The sequence below is a fragment of the Ovis canadensis genome, chromosome X (assembly GCF_042477335.2).
Source record: "Ovis canadensis isolate MfBH-ARS-UI-01 breed Bighorn chromosome X, ARS-UI_OviCan_v2, whole genome shotgun sequence".
NCBI lineage: Eukaryota > Metazoa > Chordata > Mammalia > Artiodactyla > Bovidae > Ovis > Ovis canadensis.
Window position 1 is genome coordinate 116,995,083 of NC_091727.1, and position 22,462 is coordinate 117,017,544.

The following is a 22,462-nucleotide window of genomic DNA, read 5'->3' on the forward strand; positions in this document are numbered from 1 at the left end:
CCCAAGGAAGGACTCTTCCAAAAGAAACACGCATCCTCCATTAACTGGGCTGATTAAAATGCCAGCCAAAATGTAGATGCGGTTTCCTTTTTGTAGTGAGATTTGGGTTCTTGGCAGCTCTCTCCATAATCTTTAACAGTATTGCCATCTCAGCACTGCCTAACTATGCCAGTTCTAATCCTCTGCTTTGAACAGGATTAGATTGACTTGAGACAGGTGAAGATGGAGGAGGGAAGGCAATTGGACAAAAATTGCTGTTACCACCTTATGGGCTTCCCTGGTAGCTGACAGTAAAGAATCCACCTGCAATATAGGCCTGGGTTTGATCCCTGGGTCAGGAAAATCCCCTGAAGGAAATGGCAATCCACTCCAGTACTATTGCCTGGAAAATCCCATGGACAGAGGAGCCTGGTAGGCTACAGTCTATGGGGTCGCAAAGAGTTGGACACGACTGAGCGACTTCACTTTCACAACACTTTTGTTTAAATGAGATGAAACTCATGGAAGAATGAATTTCATCATGAAATGAGATGAAATTCAAGTGTAAAATTCAGCTAGTATTTCATTAATAAGCACAAGATAGGAAAGGTGGTTCCAGAGTGCTTTTCAGAGAAAGCTCATTAGCTGTCACTGTCCACAGGCAATGGACCAACAGTTTTCGGTTGCTCTGGGTCTGGAATGTCGATGGGTCACACAGCCAAGGTGTTCTTTGCTAAGTGGATGGCTGAAGATTGGTTTTAGAAGAAAGCTCATCACCTCAGGATATACTGCAGCATTTACTCAAACATAGCCCTTACTAAATTATCTAATGTACTTTCAAATGAAAATAAACCACAAACAAAACTATTCCAGGTATTTTTTATTTCTTCAAATTTGTTATTTGCCAGGAGTGACTGAAATAAAAAACTGGGTCCCATCGTCATCATGGAAATGGCTTTAAGAGAAAATTGGTCAGGTGAATATTATTGCTTCCCATTTTCAACCAGTAAATAGTTGCCATAGATAAATAGACAGCTAACAGTCTGTCAGGAATGCTCAAGATATGTTATATAATACAACATGCCTAGTCACAGGAAAAAAACTAGGAAATAACTTAGGTGAACTTCTTGATTTCATCATACAGGACAAGCACAAAAGCCCCGCCCATGCCTCTGAGAACATTGGACCACGCGCCTTTGAAAAAGGCTTTGGCTCCTTCGTCACGAGCAATCTTCCTCCAGCAGTCAAGCGTGCCTGTGTACATGATATCAGCTGCAAAGGACAAAGACAAAGGGTTGGTGACCCGAGGCTGAGGTGAAAAGTCCTTAAGTTTAACCAGACTAACCCAGAGCCCCACCTCTAAGAGCTATTGTCAGTTTTAAAAAATCCAACATTTACACATTAGTGTGGCCAATTACTGCAATCTTAATATGGTGACTAAAGGACAACGGGGAGGTGCAGACAACCTGCTGGCCTTAACCTCTAACACCAGGCAAGCCCCCTTGGGCATAGGCACCCAAAGGGCCTGCTGAAAGGAGACTGTGCAGTGGACACAGACCAATCAACCCCACCTGGGATCTCAACAGACTGCCATTTTCAAAGGCAGGCATGGCTGGTCTGTGCCCATGTGCCATGCCCACATCTGTATCTTTTGCTCCAGTGGAACTTACTTCCTTTGCGCCCTGACTGCATCATCATGCGGCGACGCACAGTGTCGAACGGATAGGAAGTCAACCCAGCAACCGCCGTGACTGACTGTGCGATCATCCAGCTGATGAAGATATGAGTGTTCTTGGGATCTGGAAGCATTCCTGAGAATAGAAGAGAGACACTTTTACCAGTAAGCAGAGTCTTCCTGACTTGTTTTCCATGTCCCCCACCCCCAACATCTCTGTACACAAAGGGCTGTACGGGGTGACACTGGCTGCCTTCAGATAACCCTTTAAAAGTTCTCACATGGACAGTTCTGAAGCCCACGGGCAAACTTACCCTTCGCAGTGTCATATATACCGAAGTAGGCAGCTCGGTAGATGATAATACCCTGCACAGACACGTTAAAGCCTTGGTACAGGCCTCTAATCCCGTCAGATTTGTAGATCTTAACCAGGCAGTCACCGAGGCCTCTGAATTCCCTTTCAGCTCCAGCTTTGCCCACGTCGGCTGCTAGACGGGTACGGGCAAAGTCGAGAGGGTACACGAAACACAGGGACGTGGCCCCGGCGGCACCACCTGATGCCAGATTTCCTGCAAAGTAGCGCCAAAACTGGGTCCTCTTATCCACACCACCCAGGAAGATCTGCTTGTATTTATCTTTGAAGGCAAAGTTGAGAGCCTGGGTGGGGAAGTATCTGATCACATTGGCCAGGTTACCACGCCAGAAGGACAGGACTCCCTGCTCCTTGGGGATACGAACCACGCAGTCTATGATGCCCTTGTACTGCTTATCTGCAGTGATTTGCTTGCTGGCATGCTGCACCTGACAGACAAGGAGGCCAACAGAAAGAGTGATAATCACAAGAAGGGAAGAGAATATAGCATCTCAACGGACACCCTTAAAGGTTAGCTGGCTCCCACCTGCCCCAAGTCTGGCCTTCTAGATCCCACAGGTGGGACCCTCCTAACCTTCTGCCGCTGTCACAGCTAGAAGCATTAAGCCTCCACCCCTCTGGGTGAGGAGGTGCCACCCTCAAGCGGAGCTGTGACCTTTAGACCTGGGAGAAAGGTCATTATCTCAGACCCTGGATCAGAGACATTAGGGCGCGTCCCACATCAGGCGCGGTCACCCTGGTGACCGTGGTCTTCGCCTAAGGTCCCTGGGAGCAGCTTCCCTCCCGCTCGTGTCCCCCTCTCCTGGAGGTGACCTGAGGGCCACCACCCGTCAGCCTGTGCGGGCGCGCCCTCTAGAGCCGGAGTAGCAGAGCGCGCCGCCAGGCCGCGGGAACGCGCCAGCGGCCGCGCGGGGGCAGACGCACAAGGGACACGCGCTTCCCGGCGCCGGCTTCCGGCCCGGCCGGTCTGAGCGCGGCTGCCGGCTGCGAGGCCGCTCCACCGACCGCGTGGCCTCCCCCAGGCTGTTATCTCCTTGCCACGACCCTGAGGTCCTCGGTACAGGCAGGTGTCCCTCTTTTCAGCGTCTTCGCCCTTGACACAAGGCCCGGGAGCCAGTCACTCCTGGGCTGCCCCATCCGAGTTCGCTGCCTCTGGGATGCCCAGGCCCTGGTCTTCCTCCGCCCACCCTCCGCCCCCGACCCTTTCCGAGATCCTAAAGTTCACATCACTAAAACACCTCTCTCAAGTCTGCCTTTTTTGGTCCTACCCCGCGGCCACCCCTGCTCCCACGCTGCCACTTCCCTGGGCAGATCTCGAGGGCTGGTTCCCCCCAGGCCCCGGACCACCGCTTCCCGCGCGGCCCCTCCCCCCACTTCCTGGTCAGGCTCTCGGATTCCGAGACATACCTGCAGCAGCAGCTTCACCCGCTCGATGGGCGCGACCGCGGTCTTGGAGATGGCCGCCGCCACTCCACCTGCCAGGAAGTCCTTGGCGAAGGACACGGCGGCATCTGTCATCTTGGAAGGAAAGAGTAAGCGGACGACTGAAAGATCGACGAGGAACCGGCTTGGACTCCGGGGCTCTGGGGCGGAGCGAAGCAAATGGCTGATTTATATAGGGGGAGCCGGCGCCTGGGCGGCCGGCGTCGGGGGCGGGCCCTGAGCCCCGGCGCGCAGGGCGGCGGGGCCGCTGAGTGGCTGAGCGCGCGGAGGGAGGAGCCGTGGAGTGTGGCAGGGACCGCCCTCCGCGCTGCCCGGGCTCGCCCGCAGCACCTGACCCGGCCCGAGGAGGCGGCGGCCCCAGAGTACCTGACCCGGACGCGGGACCCCAGGGGAGGCTCCGGGGCGCGGAGGGGGAGAGGTCACGGTGTGCCTGGACCAGGGTGAGGCGCGGTATTTAAGGGGACCCTAAAGAACCAACAAAAAACATACCCCCCCTCGCTACCCAAATTTGGTTGTCAAGAGAAATAATATTGAATGCAATATTTTAAAAATTCATATAGATAAATTGTGGCGCGCTGGTCGGTCGCCTGTTTTTGTAAATCAAGTTTACTTGGAGCCCCAGGGCTAGGGTGATGGTGAGGCAAGTGAGGCAGGGCCCTGCCAATGCAAGAAGGGAGCCTGTCTTTATTCAGAAATTTGAAATGTTCATCAAGGATTTTTGCATTCCTTTGGATTTTTAAAATGGTGCATTAAAAAGAATCGTTCATTTTGATTCCTGAGTTGTTTGGTGTCCGCTAACATTTGGCGCCCGGCCAAGTACCTCACTCTCCTCACCCTAAGTCTGGCCCTGGCCTGGAACTTCGCCGGTGTTCTGTTCAGGTCAGTTCAGTCACTCAGTCGTGTCCGACTCTTTGCGACCCCATGAACCGCAGCATGCCAGGCCTCCCTGTCCATCACCAACTCCTGGAGTCCACCCAAACCCATGTCCATCGAGTCGGTGATGCCATCCAACCATCTCATCCTCTATCGTCCCCTTCTCCTCCTGCCCTCGATCTTTCCCAGCATCAGGGTCTTTTCCAATGAGTCAGCTCTTCACATGAGGTGGCCAAAGTATTGGACTTTCAGCTTCAACATCAGTCCTTCCAGTGAACACCCAGGACTGATCTCCTTTAGGATGGACTGGTTGGATCTCCTTGCAATCCAAGGGACTCTCAAGAGTCTTCTCCAACACTACAGTTCAAAAGCATCAGTTCTTCAGTGCTCAGCTTTCTTTATAGTCCAACTCTCACATCCAAACATGACCACTGGAAAAACCATAGCCTTGACTAGACAGACCTTTGTTGGCAAAGTGATGTCTCTGCTTTTTAATATGCTTTCTAGTTTGGTCATAACTTTCCTTCCAAGGAGTAAGTGTCTTTTAATTTCATGGCTGCAATCACCATCTGCAGTGATTTTAGAGCCCAGAAAAGTAAAGTCAGCCACTGTTTCCACTGTTTCCCCATCTATTTGCCATGAAGTGATGGGACCGCTGGTGAAGCCAGAGGAAACTGGAGGAGCGTTCAAAAGGACTGGGCTGGAGGGTTAGGAAATTATTTGAGCCAAAAGCCAAAGCATAGAGGGTATATCGTTAAGGTTAAGAGGTTGTGTGAACTAGATTGGTATGTGGGTCTCTGGGCCCAGGTAAAGCACTCTTGCATTGAGTGGATTGCTAATCTCCAGAAAAGTTTAGAGGAATCAACAGAACTAGATTGACACACCCATTGTCGTCAAGAGACAAGGGCTTGTTGACTCCCTTAATCTCTGCACTGGGAAAACGTTTGCCACACATGTCCTTAAAAACCTACTTGTTAGCTTAAATGCCCTTCCTCAGATTCAGAAAAGAAGCTGAAGGTGTCCTCACAAATCCTATGTCTAAGTCATCACAGCCATGTTTACAGAAATAACTGTTGAAAATACTCACTGTAGCTGAGCCCTAGGTACCCAGCACACTGAAAACATAGATGGCATGCCACTCAATTTCTTGCCCTCTCCCGCCTTCTCCAGATCTGCCTGTTAAAGGACCCAACTCTAAGATTCCTCTGGGCATGTCAGGTTCTTCCTCTAAGTATACTTTGCAATTCATTAGTCTTTCCATGAACCCGAGCAATCCAAAGTGATGAGCACACACAGCACATGTTCAGAGAAGAGCAATTTTCACTCCAGCTTTGTTGATCCTGGGGGCTATCTTTGACCAGTGTTCTGGAGAGGCCACTTGTTTCTCATTAGTTGATTATAATAGAAATGCAGCTGGATACAGAAATGACCTTGCTGTGCAGTTTCAATGATAGAGTGTATTCTCTGAAAGTGATAGCCAATCCTCTACCTCTACTGGTGAGAGAGTGAACAGTGAAAACAAAACATCAACAGCATTTTGTTTAGAGGGAGGTGGTTTTCGAATGCATTTCACTATACAATTCAAAACCTTTCTAGTCTGAACTCTTGACATTCTGATGAATGCATTTTTATTCAAATATTAATTACTCTGACCTAGGTCACTATCACCTATGTACCCTTTTCTTTTTTAGCTTTTCCTTGGCCACATCTGCTGCTTCCACTGAGCATGATATGCCTGCCATATTCAACTCCAAAACTCTCTTATTGTTTCAAGGATCTCCACATTTACTGTTCTGTTACATTTCGCTCTCCACAAAAAGATGATCAAATAATTACATAAAATTTGCCCCTTCTCAGTCTTTGGGTTGGAGAAGGCAATGGCACCCTACTCTAGTACTCTTGCCTGGAAAATCCCATGGGTGGAGGAGCCTGGTGAGCTGCCATTTATGGGGTCGCACAGAGTCGGATACAACTGAAGTGATTTAGCAGCAGCAGCAGCAGCAGCAGCAGCAGCAGCAGTCTTTGGGTGCTTAAGTGTAGTTTTACTGAAGGTGAAATACATTTAAGAGTGACTCCATGCCGTGACTTGGTATTTTGCTGAATTCAGTGAGCTGGAGCTCTCCTGGCTGCCTATGACCAGGTATACTTAAAGGAGTTGGATGTTCTCAAAAGTGTCAAGGTCATGAAAGAAAAAGAGACTGAGGAACTGTCACAGATTAAAGGAGACTAAGGAGAAAGAGGTTAATACAATGTGTGATCCTGGATTGGATCCTGGACCAGAAAAAGGACATGGTGGTACTATTGGTGAGATTTGGACATATAATCTGTAGATTAGTTAATAATATTCTACCAATACTATTTTTAGTTACAGTGGTTATATAAGATGTTACCATTTGAAGAAGCTGAGTGCAGGATACATGGAAATTCTTTATACTGTTTTTTTTTTTGTGGGCAACATTTTTATTTCTGAAAGCTAAAAAAATTAAAAAGTCAAAAGAAAAAAAAAGAGGAAAAAGAAAAGAAACCAGGAGCAAGAGTCCAGGCAAACAGGGACTAATGTCAATGATAATGATGATGATGTTGATAATGATATAGACTATTCAATTCATTAAAAAGAAATGCCTTCATTGAAACATAGTGGGAGCTCTTAGTAACTACTACGTTTCTGGAAGTTGTGTAGAATACACATGCAATTAAGGAAGAGAAAACAGAGCTAAGGCAGTGCCTACTGTCTCAGAAAAAACAAGGAAGAAGGTCAGAAATGATACTTAATGCCTCAGTTATCTATGTACTCACACACCCACTGTATGAGTAATAAAGTGAATGTACAATGTTAATACAAGCAAGAAAAGACAATTTTATAGGTATTGTTCAAACTTGGTAGAATGAGACTTCTGACTGGCATCAGTGAAAAGAAGGGTAAACCTGGTTTAGAGAGATACCATATGGGAGAGCAGAATAGTAATATATCAAGAAAGTATAGCCAGTAATTCATTGGTAGGAGGGTGAAAAGCATTCCATGAAAATAAAGGGGACAAATGAAAGTGAATGTCATTGTGAAAGCATACAAGAGACTGCCCATATAGATAAAAGCTATGAATAGTACTTCATGAAGTCATCATCTTGGGGAGAAATGTTGATCAGAGACAAAAACCATCTGAGTATCTGCTGCAAGTTTCATTATTCTGATAGCAGCACACTGATAAATACTTGACTCTCTTGCTGTAATTTATAGTTCTCAGAAAACTGAAGAAGCAATGAGGTAAATTGCTAAACTAGGCTTACTCCTGATAATAAGTAAGGAAGATCTCATTGTAAAGTGAAAGCGACAATCTTAGGGAAACAGACCAAGACTGACTGATCTGGATCTGTTAAACAAAGGAATGCTGGGCATAGTTAGATAGGTTAACTAACCTGTGTATGTGTGTGTGTGTGTGAGTGTGAGAGAGAGAGAGAGTGTGTGTGTGTGTATGTGTGTGTTTTAAAAGTCAAAAGGATCAAAAAAAAAGATAAATATGATCTCTTGTTCAAACTCCAAATAGAAAGATAGCTCAGGAGAGTGAAATATTCCAAGATAAAATTCAGATCCATACAATTTGCAAAAATTCCAATGAGAAATTTAAAAAGGAGAGATATCTAGTAAATTAAGCTGTCCTTCCAGATTCTTCTCTGATGAGCTCAAATTTTTAAAGTACATATATAGATGACAGAATGAAGGCTAGACTTCCAAGGACAAAGACTAAAGAGTATCACAAATCTCTAGGAACTGAGTCAGAAGGGCTAAAGTCCAGAATAAACCGAGGCTTATAAAATGGGAAGGACCACAATAAAGGTTTCTAATGTTCTGTTTAGTGCAGGACATTTAAGGATAAGGAGCTAGAGCATGTGTGAAAAAGAACTGAGGGTCTTAGTTGACTGTAAGTTGGCAATGCCAAAAGATGCTAATGAGTCTTGAGATGGGTCAAGATGATGGTCCTAAACAGATCAGGGGACTTTCAGTCCCATTTGGGCCTCTGCTGTTGGCCCATAGAACTTTGTGCTCACTTCTGGATGCCATTTTAAGAGGACATTAACAAATTGGGACATGTTTTAAAAAGACAGGAAAGTAAAGTGCCTTCAAATCATGTCATATGAGAAATGGCTGAATAAATAAGAGAGATTTAACTGGGAAAGGGCTTTGGGTGAAGGAGGGCCATCATGACTCTCTTCCTAATTGAAGGACTGTCTGTCAGATGGAAGAGAATTAGACATCCTGTGTAGAATCAATGGCAGCTGGTAGAAGTATCATGAAGGCAGACTTCAACTGAACAAGAAACGACTTTCTAAAACATGAGCTACTTGGGAATTCCCTGGCAGCCCAGTGGTTAGGACTCAGAAGTCTGACTGCCAAGGCTCCAGTTTCAATCCCTGGTCGGGGATATCCTGCAAGCCTGAGGCCGAAACAAACAAACAAACACAAAAAACCAAACCACCAAGTTCTCATTTGCTGGCCAGTCTTCCTGTCTTTAATGTCTCATTTCTGTTTCAGCTTCTTGAACCTTCTTGTTCACGTCCAGTTTTCATCATATCACCTGTGTTGCTCAAGAAACCAATGACTTTCTTCTGCTTAGTGGATCAATCCTGAACTCTGCAGGCTAGCATTTGAAGCCCCTCCACCTCACCCAAGGGCTTTGTTTTTGGCCCCTTTGAGCAGACTCAGAAAGTGTTTGATATATTCCAGCCCTGGATAACTGCTTCAGATAAAACAAAATATCAGTCTTATTGAGGTATAATCATATGCAATGAAACTTATATATTTAAAACTTTTAACATACATAAACACCTATGAAATTATCACTGCAGGTAAGATGGTGAACCTATCCATCACCAGTTTTTCTAGAACCCTATTGTAATCCCTCCCCAAGCAACCACTAATCTTTCTATCACTATAGACCAGTGTGCATTTCCTAGAATTTCCTATGAATGGAATCATATAGTATGATACCATTCTTTTGGGGATGGGGGCATCTGGCTTCTCTCATTATATATATATATATATATACCCTGAGATTCACCCATGTGTTTTGTGTGTTCACAAAGTCAATTCCTTTATATTGCTAAGTAGCTCCATTGTATGGCTATATAACATTTTGTTTAGCCATTCATCAGTTGATAGACATTTGGGTCATTTCTACTTTTTGCCTATTATGAATGATACTTCTATAAACATTCCTGTACAAGTTTTTGTGTGGACATATGTTTTCGTTTCTCTGGGGTAGATACCTAGAAGTGGAATTGCTAGGTCATATGGTTAACTCCATGTTAAACCAGTTGAGGAATTTCCAGACTGTTTTCAAAATGATTGTACCAATAGCAGAGTATAAGTGTTCCAGTTCCTCCACATCTCGAGGCCTTTCCTTAGCTAACATCTCAATGTCATTTCTTGTTGCTTCCCTCTCCCCCAGGGCTTCCCAGGTGGTGCTAGTGGTAAATAACTTGACTGCCAATGCAAGAGACTTAAGAGTCATGGGTTCGGTCCCTGGGTCAGGAAGATCCCCTGGAGGAGGGCATGGCAACCCACTCTAGTATTCTTGCCTGGAAAATCCTATGGATAGAGGAGCCTGGTGGGCTATCGTCCATGGGGTCGAAAAAAGTGGGATACGGCTGGAGTGACTTAGCACACACACCTCCTCCCCCAGGAGTTCCTTTCCATCTCCTCCTTTGGTTGTCTCATTCAGTCTCGTGGCTTTACATGCCATCTATCTGCTGACCACACCCACATTTCTACTTCCAGCCACCACTCCCTCCTGAGCTCCAGACTTGTCCTGTTTGGCCAGGACAGCCCAGGTATGCTTTGTATCCTGACATAATTATCAATAATGTTCTGGTATATTAGTTTTCTATTGCTGCTGTAACAAATTACTGCAAAGTCAGTGGCTTAAGCAACACAAATTTATTATCTTAACAGTTATAGAGATCAGAAGTCTCATACAGGTCTTACTTGGCTTAAATCAAGGTATCTGGCAAGATTGCAATGCTTTCTGAAGGCTCTGGGGGAAAGTCCATTTCCTGGCTCATTCAGGTTGTTGGCTGAATTCAATTCCTTATGGTTGTAGGACGGAAATCCCCATTTCCTGGCTCTTGGGCATCTTTGCATTCAAAGTCAGCCAAGTCCTTCTTGTTCCCCATTTCTTCTGCCTTATTTTGCAACCTCGAATCTCTCTTCCACCTTCCTCTTCCACTTTATCTGGCCCTACCCAGATGCTAAGTGCTAAGTTGCTTCAGTCATGTTTGACTTTTTGTGACCCCATGGACTGTAGCCCACCAGGCTCCTCTGTCCATGGGATTTTCCAGGCAAGGATACTGGAGTGGGTTGCCATTTCCTTCTCCAGGGGATCATGTGGGTTTTTTTTTGTTTGTTTGTTTTGTTTTTTTTACCAGTAGCGCCACCTGGGAAGCCCCGATAAACTATGATAATTTTTCCATCTGAATATCCTTATCCTTAATCATGTAAGTCCCTTTTGCTGTGTAAGGTAAATATTTACAGGTTCTTAGGTATTAGGGTGTGGACACCCTTGATGGGGGGTTCATTATTCTGTCTACCACAACTGGTTTGGACAATTACATGAACAGCCTATGGTCCAGCCAACTGCCTACTTGACTTCTCTACTCGGATGTCTCATGGGCATTTCAAATTTAACATGTCCAAAACAAAACTTTTAATTCCTTCTCCACGAAAACTTGGGCCCCCACCAGTCTTCCCCACCTTAGCAAATGGCAACATTATCTACCTTTTTAATAAGTCAAAAGTGAAAAACCTAGGTGCCATCCTTGATTTCTTTCTTTTATTCCCTACATTCAATTGCTCAGCACATCCTGCTGATCCCAAACTGAAAAATCTATCTTGAACCTATTCACTCCTCTCATCCTTATGGCCACCTTTCTAGTCCAAGCCATCGCTTAAATTTTTAAAAAATTTTTTAATTTTTTGGCTATGTCACTTGCAGGATCTTAGTTCCTAGACCAGGGATTGAACCTGGGCCCATGGCAGTGAAAGCACCAAGTCTTAACTACTGGACTTCCAGGGAATTCCCCATAAGTCATCATTTCTTACTTGGACTTTGTAGTAGCCTTTTAACTGGTTTTCCTACTCACAGCCTTGCTTCCTTCCCATCTATTATCCACATAGCAACCAGAGGGATATTTCAAAAATGAAAATCAGATTTTATAGCATCTCTGCATAAAAGCTTTCAATGACTCCCTGCTGCACTTAGAATTAAACTTGTTTTACTCATTTATTTTAGAATTAAACATTTTACTATGGCCCAAGTGGCCACATATGACCTGGACCTCTGTCCAACCACATCTCATCTGTTCTCACTCACCACACTGGCTGTGCTCACTTCTTTGTCATTCATCCAGCCTTTCCCACTACCAGTACCACTGTTGCACCTTCCGTTCTGCCTGCCAAGAATGCTCTTCTCCCTAGTTCCTAATGTGGTTGACTCATTTTTATTTTTCAAGTCTCATTTCAAATATCACCTCTCATAGTGGCTTTCTCTGGGTGCTTGATCAAAAATACTTCCCTTACCTCCCATGTAATTCTCTAATAAAGCACCCTGTTTATCCCCCTCATAACATTACAATCTATACCTCACTTGTTGATTAGTTTTTTGACTGCCCCCCTCACTAGAACATGGGCAAGGACCTGAGCTGCCTGGTGTACCATGATGCCCAGAGTGCAAGCTCTCAGTGAATGAATGCATGAAGCCAGTCTTCACACTCTTTTGCAGATACCTTTTGCTTCCTTCCACCTCTGTGATACCACATACGCTACCTTCAGCCTGCAACATATTCTCCCCTCAACTTACTCTGCACCAACTATTATCCTTTTACTTCCTTCAAAATGTAATGTAAGACTCATTCCTTCCCAGGACTTCCCTGGTGGTCTAGTGGCTAAGACTCTGAGCTCCCAATGCAGGGGGCTCAGGTTTGATCCCTGGTCAGGGAACTAGATCCCACATGCTGCAACTAAGCGTTTGCATGCAGCAACTAAAGATGCCATATGCTGCAACAAAGATCAAAGATCCCACGTACCACAACTAAGACCTGGAACAGCCAAATAAATAATAACTATTGCAGGAGACTTGGGTTAGATCCCTGGGTCAGGAAGATCCCCTGGAGAAGGAAATGGCAACCCACTCCAGTATTCTTGCCTGGGAAATCACATGGACACAGGAGCCTGGCAGGCTACAGTCCATGGGGTCGCAGAGTCAGATACAACTTAGTGACTAAACCACCACCATGTTAAAAAAGACTTCTTTTTTTCAATTATACTTTAAATCACTGATTCACTAAGTGAATCAATTAAGGAGCCCCTTGGTAATCTTGTTAATGGTTGCTGCTATATTATCATGCCCTTGCTTGTATTTGCTTCGTAATTATAGTCATTTCATATGTATAGGTATGTTTTGTTCCTGATGACTAGAAGTTACTCCTGGCTCAATATTGCATCACATATCTTTATAATCCTCCCAAAGTACTTAGCCCAGTTTGGTGGTGCCCATTGCAAACCATAAAGCAGAAAAGCAGAACACTTCCTTCATACCTCTGGGAAAATATAAGAAGTTGGAAATTTGTTTTAGGAACAGTACTAGAGTTTTAAAAATATTTTTTTACAGCTTTCAGAATTTTTTAAAAAGTTGTTCACCTCAAGGAAAATCAAGAGTAACTAACATGAACTATTCACTCTGGGTTAAGAATCTGTTAAACTCACCTGTCACCTCTAAACTCACCTGATGCAAAGAACTGATTTCTTGGAAAAGACCTTGATGCTGGGAAAGATTGAAGGCAGAAGAAGAAGGGGATGATGGAGGATGAGATAGTTGGATGGCATCACTGACTTGATGGATATGAGTTTGAGCAAGCTCTGGGAGTTGGTGATGGACAGGGAAGCCTGGAGTGCTGCAGTCTATGGGGTTGCAATTGACTGAGTCAGACACGACTGAGTGACTTAACTGAACTGAAACAGTAACTGATTGGGCTACAGATGAGATTTTCTTGTGTGTATTAACTTCTCTTTTCCATAAAACACAGTCTGCCCCAGTGGCTGAAAAAATGAGTTATTTTGATATATTCCAATAGGACAAGTTTCTGAGAGCTTAAAGATTTTGGCAATAGTTTTCTAACTCAAATTAGTAATAAACGACCAACACATCATTTTTCTTTGGAAAATAAATTTAATAGGGAAAAATACTTCCAACATATTGAAAGTCTCTTTCTGTTTGTGTATAAATTAACAACTTCATATTAGATATTGCTTTTTAATGCATAGATAGGCTATTCAAAAGGTACAATTACATAAACTTGACATAGAATCCCCAAGGTGGAATAAACCCAAAATTTGATTTTAAAAAAATCTAGTAGACATGATTAGCCCAAAGTGCTTTTTTAGTTACATTGTGGGTCTGTGTGCGTGTCAAATGTTCTATTTGATCCTCTCTAGGCAACTGGGACATGCTGTGAGAATAAGTTGACTAAATAATTTATTTTCTGGGTAGGCTTGCAAAGCAAGTTAAAAAGGCAGAGAATTCAGGCCATTTGGACTATACATGACTAACTGAAAGAAGGTCTTCTGGGGCATAACGAAGCAGTCATGCTATAAACTACCTTCTAGAAATAGAAGAAGGCTTCAAATTTAAATAAAGAAGGCTGGATCTACTATGATGGTGGTAACTTTTAAATGTTAAATGTTTTTCATTTAGTTTCTGGTAAGGCATAATTTACATCATGGTGTGTGCACTCCAAAGTCAGCCAGGATTGTGAGTTCTAGAATGACTGGATCGGGAAGTCTCAAGTGAATCTGGGTGAAACTAGGCTGCCATGGGTTAGTGTAAGCTGTGAGCCTGTCGTGGAGCTCCAGCATGCTGTCTGCCCAGTCACTTTAACAGCACGTTGCTCTGAGAGGTCATGGCCAGGCCCTTTGGTGTTGTGTACACTGCCTATTTGATGCTTTTGAACTATTTGATGCTTTTGAACTGTGGTGTTGGAGAAGACTCTTGAGAGTACCTTGGACTGCAAGGAGATCAAACCAGTCAATCCTAAAGAGAATGAATCCTGAATATTCATTGGAAGGACTGATGTTGAAGCTGAAGCTCCAATACTTTGGCCACCTGATTTGAAGAACTGAGTCATTGGGAAAGACCCTGATGCTGGGAAAGATTGAAGGCAAGAGGAGAAGGGGACGACAGAGGATGAGATGGTTGGATGGCATCACTGACTTGATGGACATGAGTTTGAGCAAGCTCTGGGAGTTGGTAATGGACAGGGAAGCCTGGCGTGTTGCAGTCCATGGGGTCGCAGAGTCGGACATGACTGAGTCACTGAACTGACTGACTAACATTGCCTATTTATATCCACAGTGTAAACTGTACATTTTATTACTGCTAGGTTTTGTTATAAAATCACGGTGGTGCAGGTGTTCACAGGGCCATTACTCTGGAGCTCAGGTGTGGCTGAATCTTCTCATTTCCAAGAGCAGCAGACAGGAGCACCCTCTTGTTACTCCATGCGTGCACAGTTCTGAGGCTACATTCCTCTCTGCAACACGCCTTCAATCAATGCACCTCTAGTTCCACTCAGTTTTAAAGAGTTGGTTTTTTAGACTTTAGTTGTCCAGTTTTGAAGAACTTATTTAATTCCCGTAACTCCTGGGGCTTCAAACTCTGATCCACCCCTGGGGTCAATTTATAGCTCAGAGGAGACATGATGTAACCATTTTGGTAAAGACAGATTCTCTTGCAGAACTCAAAGGTGCCAAACATAACTGCAAAATATGGAACTATCTGTAGAGAAAGAAAATGAAAATCATGTGAAAATCTTAAAACATCAATGCATCTGCAATCAACTTGGATCAGGGTAAACTGAGATAAAGGCTGTGGACAATACAACATGGTCATTCTTTTTGGAATCAGGGAAGATGGAAAAATGCAAGCCGGCCCAATGTTGGTTGGGGAGAGGAGTGGCAGAGCCACTGAAGGGCCTGCCCTGGGGAAGCCTGGGTATGGGTTGATATGCATGTAGACAATCTAACACTGCCTGTCAACATACACTTGCCTTTTTTTGGCCATGCCATGCATGGTTTGTGGGATCTTAGTTCCCTGACCAAGGATTGAACTCAGTAGTGAAAATGCTCAGTCCTAACCACTGGACAGCTGGGCAATTCCTAACATAATCTTGTCTTGATTGGAATCACTTCTGTGCCAACTAGTGCAAGGTTAGTCCACAGTTCTTAACCTTTTTTTTTAAAGTCATGAAGTTCTTTTGGAAAATGATATAAGTTATGGATCCTTTCCCCAGAGAGATGCACATATGCCCAAATGGACACATTTTTTTCATACAATTTTAGGATAGGGGGTTACAGTCCTTTTAGGAGTCTATGAACCTCCCTTTTGGGAACCTTGACACTAAATGCTTAGCTCCTCTGGGATGGGGTATCAGATGTCCCAACACCACACAGGGTCCCCAGCCAGCCTGCACTCATAGGCTCTGTGCTAGAGGAGGTGTTTGCAGGCAAACTGCAGAGGGAGTGGCAACGGTGTAGAACAGGGTGGCAGTGGCAGAGGCGGACAAGCGGGAGACTGACCATTCCTCTCACCTTCAGTAGGTTGGCTGCCAATCCATTCCAGAGCCCTAGGACCCCTTGTGCTTTCACTATCTGCCGGAAGCAGTCCACTGCTCCTGAGAAATGGACATCCACCCCTCCACCATGGGGAAGGTGGGGGCTCTGAGCCTGGTAGGAAAGAGAAGATGGGATGAGGTGATTTAGTCACTGGGAAATAATGGTTTTGTCAAGCAGCCAAGGTCTCAAGATTCAATGTCCTGGCCAAGATGATGATGAAGAATGGCTGCCACAGGACTCTAGCTTTCCTGTAGGCTTAGAATGAGTATTAGTGGGCAGGAAAGCCATGACACCCTATTCACATATTTGGGGCTATTGTTCTTGGAAGGAAGCAGCTATTCTGGACAGACTCCACTTCACAACTTACCACTGCCTCTCAATCTATACCCTCTGGACATGATAGACACCTCTCATGCCTTTAATCTTTTTTTTTTTTTTTCATTTTCATTTGTCTTCTTTATTAGCTATAAGGATTTAACACATACTATACTCATAAACAGCTGCAAGCTGCCAAGGATACTGTTTTAAATTAAACGGGTTGTAACAGAGACTTTAATCTTTTTTAAGTGCCTTCTGTTTCCTTGTCTTAAATGATCCCTCCTCTGTGAAGCCCTCAAGTGGGGGCTGCTCATTTCCCCACCTCACAGATGTCCCAGAATGGGCAGCAGAGGGAAGGGCATTCTTCCAGCTCCCGCTTTCTGTTCTCAGACCCTGGCCACTCTCATGTCAAAAGCTCTCAGCTGGGGCTGGTGGCACTAAACCACACTCATTGCTGTTTTCAGTTACTGGCCTCCTGGCCACTCTTCTACACTCACTGAGGCCTGTGACACCTAGTAGCTCCCCCTCTTCCACACTCACCACCATCACAGGGAACTTTAGCATCTATAGTCATCCCATCTTATACCTTATTTCTAGACATAGGCATCAGTGATCCTCACCTTGACACCCCTTTGACCACCCACTCCTTTGGTTATCCGATGGATTTCGTCACCACTCCCAGTACCATTCTGGCTGACCACCAAAATGCCCCATCTCTGAAAGTAATTTTTTGTCCTTTAACAAAATAATTTTTATGATCAAATGAAAGAACTTTTCAATATACAATCTACAGGCAGAATTGACACCACTCATCCAGTGTGTCAATGCTCAAACTACCGCACAGTTGCACTCATCTCACACGCTAGTAAAGTAATGCTCAAAATTCTCCAAGCCAGGCTTCAGCAATATGTGAACCGTGAACTTCCACATGTTCAAGCTGGTTTTAGAAAAGGCATCAAATTGCCAACATCCGCTGGATCATGGAAAAAGCAAGAGTTCCAGAAAAACATCTATTTCTGCTTTATTGACTATGCCAAAGCCTTTGACTGTGTGGATCACAATAAACTGTGGAAAATTCTAAAAGAGATGGGAATACCAGACCCCCTGACTTGCCTTTTGAGAAACCTATATGCAGGTCAGGAAGCAACTGTTAGAACTGGACATGGAACAACAGACTGGTTCCAAATAGGAAAAGGAGTGTGTCAAGGCTGTATATTGTCACCCTGCTTATTTAACTTATACGCAGAGTACATCATGAGAAACGTTGGGCTGGAGGAAGCACAAGCTGGAATTAAGATTGCCGGGAGAAATACCAATAACCTCAGATATGCAGATGACACCACCCTTATGGCAGAAGGTGAAGAGGAACTAAAAAGCCTCTTGATGAAAGTGAAAGAGGAGAGTGAACAAGTTGGCTTAAAGTTCAACATTCAGAAAATGAAGATCATGGCATCTGGTCCCATCACTTCATGGGAAATAGATGGGGAAACAGTGGAAACAGGGTCAGACTTTAGTTTTTTGGGCTCCAAAATCACTGCAGATGGTGATTGCAGCCATGAAATTAAAAGACGCTTACTCCTTGGAAGAAAAGTTATGACCAACCTAGATAGCATATTCAAAAGCAGAGACATTACTTTGCCGACAAAGGTCCGTCTAGTCAAGGCTATGGTTTTTCCAGTGGTCATGTATGGATGTGAGAGTTGGACTGTGAAGAAGGCTGAGTGCCAAAGAATTGATGCTTTTGGACTGTGGTGTTGGAGAAGACTCTTGAGAGTCCCTTGGACTGCCAGGAGATCCAACCAGTGCATTCTGAAGGAGATCAGCCTTTGGAAGGAATGATGCTAAAGCTGAAACTCCAATACTTTGGCCACCTCATGGGAAGAGTTGACTCATTGGAAAGGACTCTGATGCTTGGAGGGATTGGGGGCAGGAGGAGAAGGAGACGACAGAGGATGAGATGGCTGGATGGCATCACTGTCTTGATAGACATGAGTCTGAGTGAACTCCGGGAGTTGGTGATGGACAGGGAGGCCTGGTGTGCTGTGATTCATGGGGTCGCAAAGAGTCAGACATGACTGAGCGACTGAACTGAACTGATCCAGTGTGAGAGGGACAGCCCCTTATAGCTGGCTTTCAGAAATGCTGACACATTTACATCAAGCAATGCACCTACTTTGGTTCATTTCTGAGATGTCTAGTTGAGGTCAATACAGCATTTCATTATGATGGAATCAAGCTTTTCCATGTGGGAGAAGCAATAGAGTATATGAGTCAGAGAAACATAAACCCTGGAGTCAAACAGGTTGGGTTCTAGTCCATCGCTGCTCCACTTACTGGTTATGTGACCCTGGGTAACTCATCTAATCTTTTTGAGCCTTGGTTTCCTCATTTAGAAAACAGGAATAGTATGTGCTGTGAGAATGAATGAGATGTGCATGCAAAGTACTGGTGTCAGGCACATGGCAAGGATCAATATTTATGAGCTGAAAGTGAAAGTGTTAGTTGCTCAGTCGTGTTGGACTCTCTCCAACCTTATGGACTGTAGCCCGCTGGGCTCTTCTGTCCATGGAATTCTCCAGGCAAAAATACTGGAGTGCATTGCCATTTCCTTCTCCAGGGGATCTTCCCAACCGAGGGATTGAACATGTGTCTCATGCACTGCAGGCAGATTATTTACCATCTGAACCACTGGGGAAGTCCTGCTGTGACTATTCTGTAGAAAGTATTCTAAATATCAGTCAAACCCCTAACCTGACATATGAGTCCTCTGTCTCCACTTCAGAACTGCTTGGACCAGTGTCCTCATCCATCCAGCTCCCCCGCTCCCTGATGCCTGTTAACCATAATCATTCGGATCACTAACTGATCTAGTCACATGCCCTCTCCCTTGTCTCCCATGCCATTAGTTCCCTCTTGGCTTCATGTTCCTCCTTTTCTTGTCTTCCCAGCCCTTCTTTTCGTTCCTCATCTTAAAATCCTTGCCCTTCATCCTTCAGCTGATCTCCATCCCCCTTCCCCACCAACCTCTTCTCTGCACCAAGCTGCTGAACACGAATCCACAAAGGGACAGGTCGGCGCCACTGAAGCTTTAAGGTCTCTAGCCTCTGCTGGACCATCATACTGCAGGGCAAGCTCTGGAAGCATCATTTCCCATTCCTCCCAGGGGCTCTTCCCAACCTCACCAAACACAATGCCCTGCACACCACACTGTGTCCTCCATCCCAGACGGAGTTTGTGTTGTGCTGCACAGTTTGTGGGGAAAACAGATCATTTTTCCTTCCCACTGGTGCCCTGGATCTCACACCTTTGAATTCCTCTTGGCCACCTTTCCCAAGAGACCTGATTTCCTCCCTTAGTAAATGAATAAACTCAAGCCCCTCCCATATGAAAAAACGACTCCTTCCTCCAATCTTTGTCTTTTAGACTCTGCCCAATCTCGTGTTCTCCAAGTAACATACAGTAAAATTACCTTGTTTGGGTGTAGTTAGTTACATGAGTATAGACACATGTATAGATGGGCTTCCCTGGTGGCTCAGTGATAAAGAATCCGCGCGTCAGTGCAGGAGACACAGGTTCAATCCCTGAGTCAGATCCCCTGGAGGAGGAAATGGCAACCCACTCCAGTATGCTTGCCTGGTAAATTCCATGGAGAGAGGAGCCTGGCAGGCTACAGTCCATGGGGTTGCAAGAGTCAGATACGACTGAGGACCGGGAATACATGCATGCCCATGTATAGATCTGTGTGACCACCCCTGTAATCAGGACATAGAACTGCTCCACTAGCCCCCAGAATTTTCCTGCTCCTTTATAATTACAGTCACCCCCACCCTAACCCAGGGCAACCACTGATCTGTTCTGTTCCTATAGTTTTGCTCCCTGAGACTGTCATAAAAATGGAAACATGGAGCTTGTAACTGTTTTGAGATGGGCTTCTTTCACTCAGCATTATGCCTTTGAGAGTCATCCATGTTGTGTTCATCAATAGTTTTTTTTGTTTTTTGTTTTTTTACTGCTGAGTCAGATTCCATTGTGCGGACGTATCATAATTTGCTTATCCATCTAGCTGTGGATGGACATGTCTCTCCCTTTCCATCTGCACTTCTTGAAATAGCTGTCTACTCTGGCTGACTCCACTTCCTCTCTTCCCACCTCCCCACTCTACCACTCAGTTTAGCACCTGTCTCCATTACCCTGCTGAACTGATCGTGGCCAGGCCTATCTCCTTTCCTTGCTCTTTCATAGTTGGTATAATTACTTATTTTCTTTATTGGTTGCTCCTACCCCCAACTAGAATTTCAGCTCTGTAGGAAAGGGATTTCTGTTCTCCTTCAAGGCAAAGAGTGAACTTTGGGGTTAGGCCTTCCCCTTGAGGTATAATAACAACCAAGCACAGACAGAGTATGAGAAAAGGAATGTGAAATGAACAAGCTGAGTCTCCAGCCTAGTTACAGGAACCAAAAATGGTCAGGGGTCTTTGGTGAATGTCTTTAAAGTGTTCATCTTAGCACTGTTCCGACATGTCCTCTTTTCCCTCCTATCCCATTGAGAAAGAACTGCCATCAAAGAGATATTAAGCCTCCTTTCCCTTAGAAAGAATCAGCCTAATTGCAAGGTTTGAAGCACCTCCTGCTACTGAAAGATTGAAATATTAAAAAGAGGAGATTGTGCTCATGCAGGAAATTAACTGTCTTATTCTGTTATGAGATAATATTATTGATTTATCTTCTGCTGGTTTCCAGTAAAATAGCAAAAAGCCCGCAGTTATGAGTCAAGGTAATTTGCAACCTGAGGTCCCCTGCTGTTGCTGCTGCTAAGTCACTTCAGTCGTGTCCGACTCTGTGTGACCCCATAGATGGCAGCCCACCAGGCTCCACCGTCCCTGGAATTCTCCAGGCAAGAACACTGGAGTGGGTTGCCATTTCCTTTTCCAATGCATGAAAGTGAAAAGTAAAAGTGAAGTCGCTCAGTTGTGTCCAACTCTGCGACCCCATGGACTGCAGCCTACCAGGCTCCTCCGTCCATGGGATTTTCCAGGCAAGAGTTCTGGAGTGGGGTGCCATTGCCTTCTCTGCTGGGGTCCCCTACCACCACTAAAACAAAAAACACTAACCAAGTTACATGAATTATATAACAGGTTCAGCTATAGTCAATTTGTGATGAATCAGGGGCCATCTATGGTCAATCTTGGGACCCTAATAATCTTTCAGATGTCTTTCCTTCACTCCACCTTCAGTGTTCACATGGACCATTGCAGCAGCATCCTTAGTAGTCTCTTTGGGACAGAAAAAGTTTGAGACTTCTTGCCTTCTGTCTCTATAGAGCAGCCAGAGTGATTAAAAAAAAAAATCAAAGCTTTTTACTCACTGGCTTAAAATATTTTAATGACTTTATTAAAGCCACTGAGAATAAATATAAAATTTTCACTGCTGTCTGTAAGCTGTAGTGGTAATATTGTAGTAAATATTTAACAACTGGTTCTGTGGGTGGAAGAAGCCCTGGGTTGTAGCATTTCTTCATTTCAATGTTGTAAATACTCCTACCATGGCAGATTGCAGGCTACCAACTGTGAGGTCAACCAGCACCCAAATTTGCTGCAATTTAATAATCAGCTCTCTTGAGCTGGTAGGAGCTGGCTGAACCCATGACGTGAAGGCTCAGGCCCTGCGTGACCTGCCCCAGTACATATTTTCAGTTTTCATCTTGCGCCACTACACTTCAACTGCACTGGCCTTCTTCCTGTTCTCCTCTGGCCCCCTCTCTCCTTTGAGCCAGAGGATCAAGTAACCAACTGTCTACTTGACATCTCTCCACTTAAAAGTCTAATAAAAACCACAAACTGTATATGTGTTTTGACCTCTTTGCTCAGGCCCCAAGTTGGAGTTACCCTTACCCCTCGTGTATACCACTCAAAACTCATCAGATACTGTCATTGCTTTGCTTCAAAACCTTCACCAATCACCAATTTTCCAAAGGAAAACTTCCAGAAGGAGTGTTTTCCAAAGAAAACTTAATAGAATTCAAAAACTCTACAGTTTGGCCCCCACCTATCTTCCCAGCATCATTTCCCAATATCACCCCATGATGGGTTAGTTTCATGTGTCAGCTTGGCTAGGCCATGGTCAGTACCCAGGTATTTGGTTAA

At 44.8% G+C, this 22,462-nt stretch overlaps 2 protein-coding genes across 2 annotated transcripts in view; both read right to left on the reverse strand.

The window, feature by feature from the left end:
• Positions 1–844: 844 nt before the first annotated feature.
• On the reverse strand, positions 845–3,704 carry SLC25A5 (solute carrier family 25 member 5). The gene is made up of 4 exons (XM_070290864.1): positions 3,435–3,704; positions 1,969–2,455; positions 1,650–1,790; positions 845–1,251 (listed from the first exon to the last, which is right to left on the reverse strand). The coding sequence occupies exons 1-4, from the start codon at positions 3,543–3,545 to the stop codon at positions 1,094–1,096; spliced, it is 897 nt and encodes a 298-aa protein (XP_070146965.1). The 5' UTR covers positions 3,546–3,704; the 3' UTR covers positions 845–1,093.
• A 9,837-nt stretch (positions 3,705–13,541) lies between these two features.
• Positions 13,542–22,462, reverse strand: part of SLC25A43 (solute carrier family 25 member 43) — a 42,446-nt gene continuing 33,525 nt past the window's right edge. Inside the window, exons 4-5 of the mRNA XM_070290865.1 lie at positions 15,979–16,113; positions 13,542–15,166 (exon numbers count right to left, since the gene is read on the reverse strand). Of these exons, the coding sequence (XP_070146966.1) occupies positions 14,966–15,166; positions 15,979–16,113 (336 nt within the window). The 3' untranslated portion in view covers positions 13,542–14,965. The remainder of the gene's footprint in view (positions 15,167–15,978; positions 16,114–22,462) is intronic.

Excerpts from the sequence above, each read along its gene's own strand:
- SLC25A5 (XM_070290864.1), bottom strand. The coding sequence starts at position 3,545 with ATGACAGATGCCGCCGTGTCCTTCGCCAAGGACTTCCTGGCAGGTGGA. Across the intron at positions 1,791-1,968 it reads TATATATGACACTGCGAAGG|GAATGCTTCCAGATCCCAAG; the intron begins GTAAGTTTGCCC and ends TTCTATTCTCAG. Across the intron at positions 1,252-1,649 it reads GCAGTCAGGGCGCAAAGGAA|CTGATATCATGTACACAGGC; the intron begins GTAAGTTCCACT and ends TGTCCTTTGCAG.